General features: G+C 36.2%; 1 protein-coding gene across 1 annotated transcript; it reads right to left on the minus strand.

The window, feature by feature from the left end:
* Positions 1–5: 5 nt before the first annotated feature.
* Positions 6–1278, minus strand: LOC105120055 (4-coumarate--CoA ligase-like 5; the record flags this gene model as incomplete). Its single annotated transcript, XM_011018241.1, has 1 exon — positions 6–1278. A coding segment is annotated over exon 1 (1194 nt), but the record flags the coding sequence as incomplete, so codon positions are not given.
* Between the last annotated feature and the right edge of the window lie 1372 nt (positions 1279–2650).

The following is a 2650-nucleotide window of genomic DNA, read 5'->3' on the forward strand; positions in this document are numbered from 1 at the left end:
CCGGTCTGGTTCACCAGCAAAGCTTTACCGCTCTCCGGGTCCACGATCTTGGCCTCCGTGTTCGGCGACAATAGCCCTGCCGTACCATACCTCCTACTCTCCTCCAACGTATCCGTCGAAGCACCAATCCCCGCCGATTCAGTGAGCCCATAACCTTGTAAAATCGTAACCCCTGGATACTTCTCCGAAAACCCTTCAACCATTTCCTTACTCAGTGGAGCTCCGCCTGATAAAACAAAATTCAACGAACTCAAATCATACCTCTCCCGTATCTGATCAGCCCCGTTGATCAGCGCTACTAGTATCGGCGGCACGAGTGGTAAATAAGTGGCCCGGTATTTCACAATCGTCGATAACATCTCCCCCATTTCGAATTTTGAGAGAACGATGACCGTTGACCCTGCTGCCAGAATTCCTGTGGCAAACGCTGCTAAACCGTAGATGTGAAACATCGGGACCGTACAGATAAATTTGTGATCTCCTTCGTTTAATCTGAACCGTTCAACAATCGTTTGTACCATAGCGATTAAGTTCTTGTGTGAGGACACCACACCTTTGCTTTCTCCTGTTGTGCCTGAAGAGTAGAGTAGCGTCGCTGTGTCATCCTGCTTGACTTGCTCTCTAACTCGGATCCCACTTGGTTCTTTTTTTACCATTTCACTTAATGTTGTCACAATTTTGGCCTTTGTTTTAGTGGAGGCATCAGTGATCTCATCGTCTATGAGGATGATGGTGAGGTTTGAGTTTGACTCGGTGAGTTTGGCAAGGAGTTCAGGAGTAGTGAAAGCGAGTGAAGGTTTCGAGTTCGCAATTTGTTTAGCGATTTCACGAGGAGTGTTGAGAGGATTGGTGGTGGTAATTACAGCGCCTAAAGACATGACGGAGAGGCAAACGATGGGGAAGAAGATGGAGTTCGGAGAAAGTAAGAGGATGACGTGGCCTTTGCGGATTCCCATGTCGTAGAGACAAGTGGAAACGGAATCTACTGCTTTCCATAGGTCTTTGAAGGAGAGGTGGCGGCCGGTAGCTGCGTCGATGAAGGCTGTTTTGCCGTGGTGAGGACGGGAGGAGATGAAGGTGGTGACGTCTAGGAAGTCAGTTAGTGGGAGTGGGATTGGCTTGCGTTTGCTGTAGAAAACAGAGTTTGATTTGCAAAAGCCGCTTCTCGGGTCGATTGTGAGGTTGTTGTTGTCTGCCATGGCTGCTAAATTATTGAGCAAGATCTCTCTCAAATCTAGCTACTGGCTGTTGTGGTTCTTTATTCTCTCGGCAGAAAGAGGACTCTTTATGCACAGGTCGTCACTTGTCAATGACGATGGTGATGGCCGACAATTTTAGCTAATTAATTAAAGTTAGTCCTTGTAGTTTATCAAAATTGATTAATAAATCTCTATAGTATCATAAATTGTTAAATAGTCTCTTGATTGATATTAATCATCTTCAATTTAGAGACTGTTTAGTATGCTAATAGTTTCTGTTTTTTGTTCAACCATAAAGAAAAGATTATCTAGTTAATCAAATAACTTTTTTTTTTTGCAGTTGGATTCAAAAGAAAAAACTTAGAGGCCATTTCAAATCTTGGTTCCAGAAAAATTAAAATAATTTATTTTTTATTTATAAAGATCTGTTTTAACTCATTTTATATTTTTTAAAACCTATTTTTTAAAAAATCACAACTAAAAATATTTTTTAAAACAAATTATTTAAATTATATAAGTAAAAATATCCACAATATCAAACACATTTTTAGACTTTAGTAGTTGATTCCTCTCTTCACCTACTTATTTTTCTTTAACCTTTTTTCATGAAGCATTGAATAAACTTAAATGAAAAGGGAAGCATGGGATTAATAGAAGGACTAAATTATAAACAAATTAAAAATATAAAGGCTTAAAATATATATTTTAAAACCTCAAAGATTAATTGATTAGTTTTGCTAAACTATAAGGATTAAAGTTAAGACATTGCTCTTGCATCTTTGTCTGTTCTTTTTGGATTCTCAGCACAATACTATCTGTCTACTAATACTAAAACTTACTCGGTCGGTTTGAATTTCTTCTAGAATTAATCCCGTAGATATCTTAGTTGGAATGGAAGCTCCATGGTGGTGGTGTGGTAGGTCTATAAATTTTAGATGTATTTCTTGGACGTATTATTGAAAATGAGATCATTGATAGTATAATTTTTTTTTTTATTAAGATAAAGATATGCATGATTCCAATGACTTTATTTTTTAAAATTAAATCAACCAATTTATTTACGAAACTCGATGTGAATAGATTTAAAATTAACTGATAACTTGTAATCCTTCTAGTCTTATTTATAAGCTAAACAAGATTGACAACACTTGTTTTAATTTGTGTTTACATACATTGAATTATAATTCCTAGATCTATTAAATATATACTGATCTTATTTCAATGCAACACTTGTATTAATTTGTGTTTAAAAGCAATCTATTGAAACGAATCAATAGTAAATTTAATTGTGTGGAATTATTATTAATGTTGTTGTTGTTATTGAGTAAATTAATACATACACCAACAAGTTATAATACTATCTTGGTACTGAATTAAAGTCACCAAACATGTATTAATGGTTTAAATTTATATTCTAGGAACACAAGTACTAGTTACTTAGAATATTTGTG

This window comes from Populus euphratica, unplaced genomic scaffold, assembly GCF_000495115.2.
Source record: "Populus euphratica unplaced genomic scaffold, PopEup_1.0 scaffold4505.1, whole genome shotgun sequence".
Taxonomy (NCBI): Eukaryota; Viridiplantae; Streptophyta; class Magnoliopsida; order Malpighiales; family Salicaceae; genus Populus; species Populus euphratica.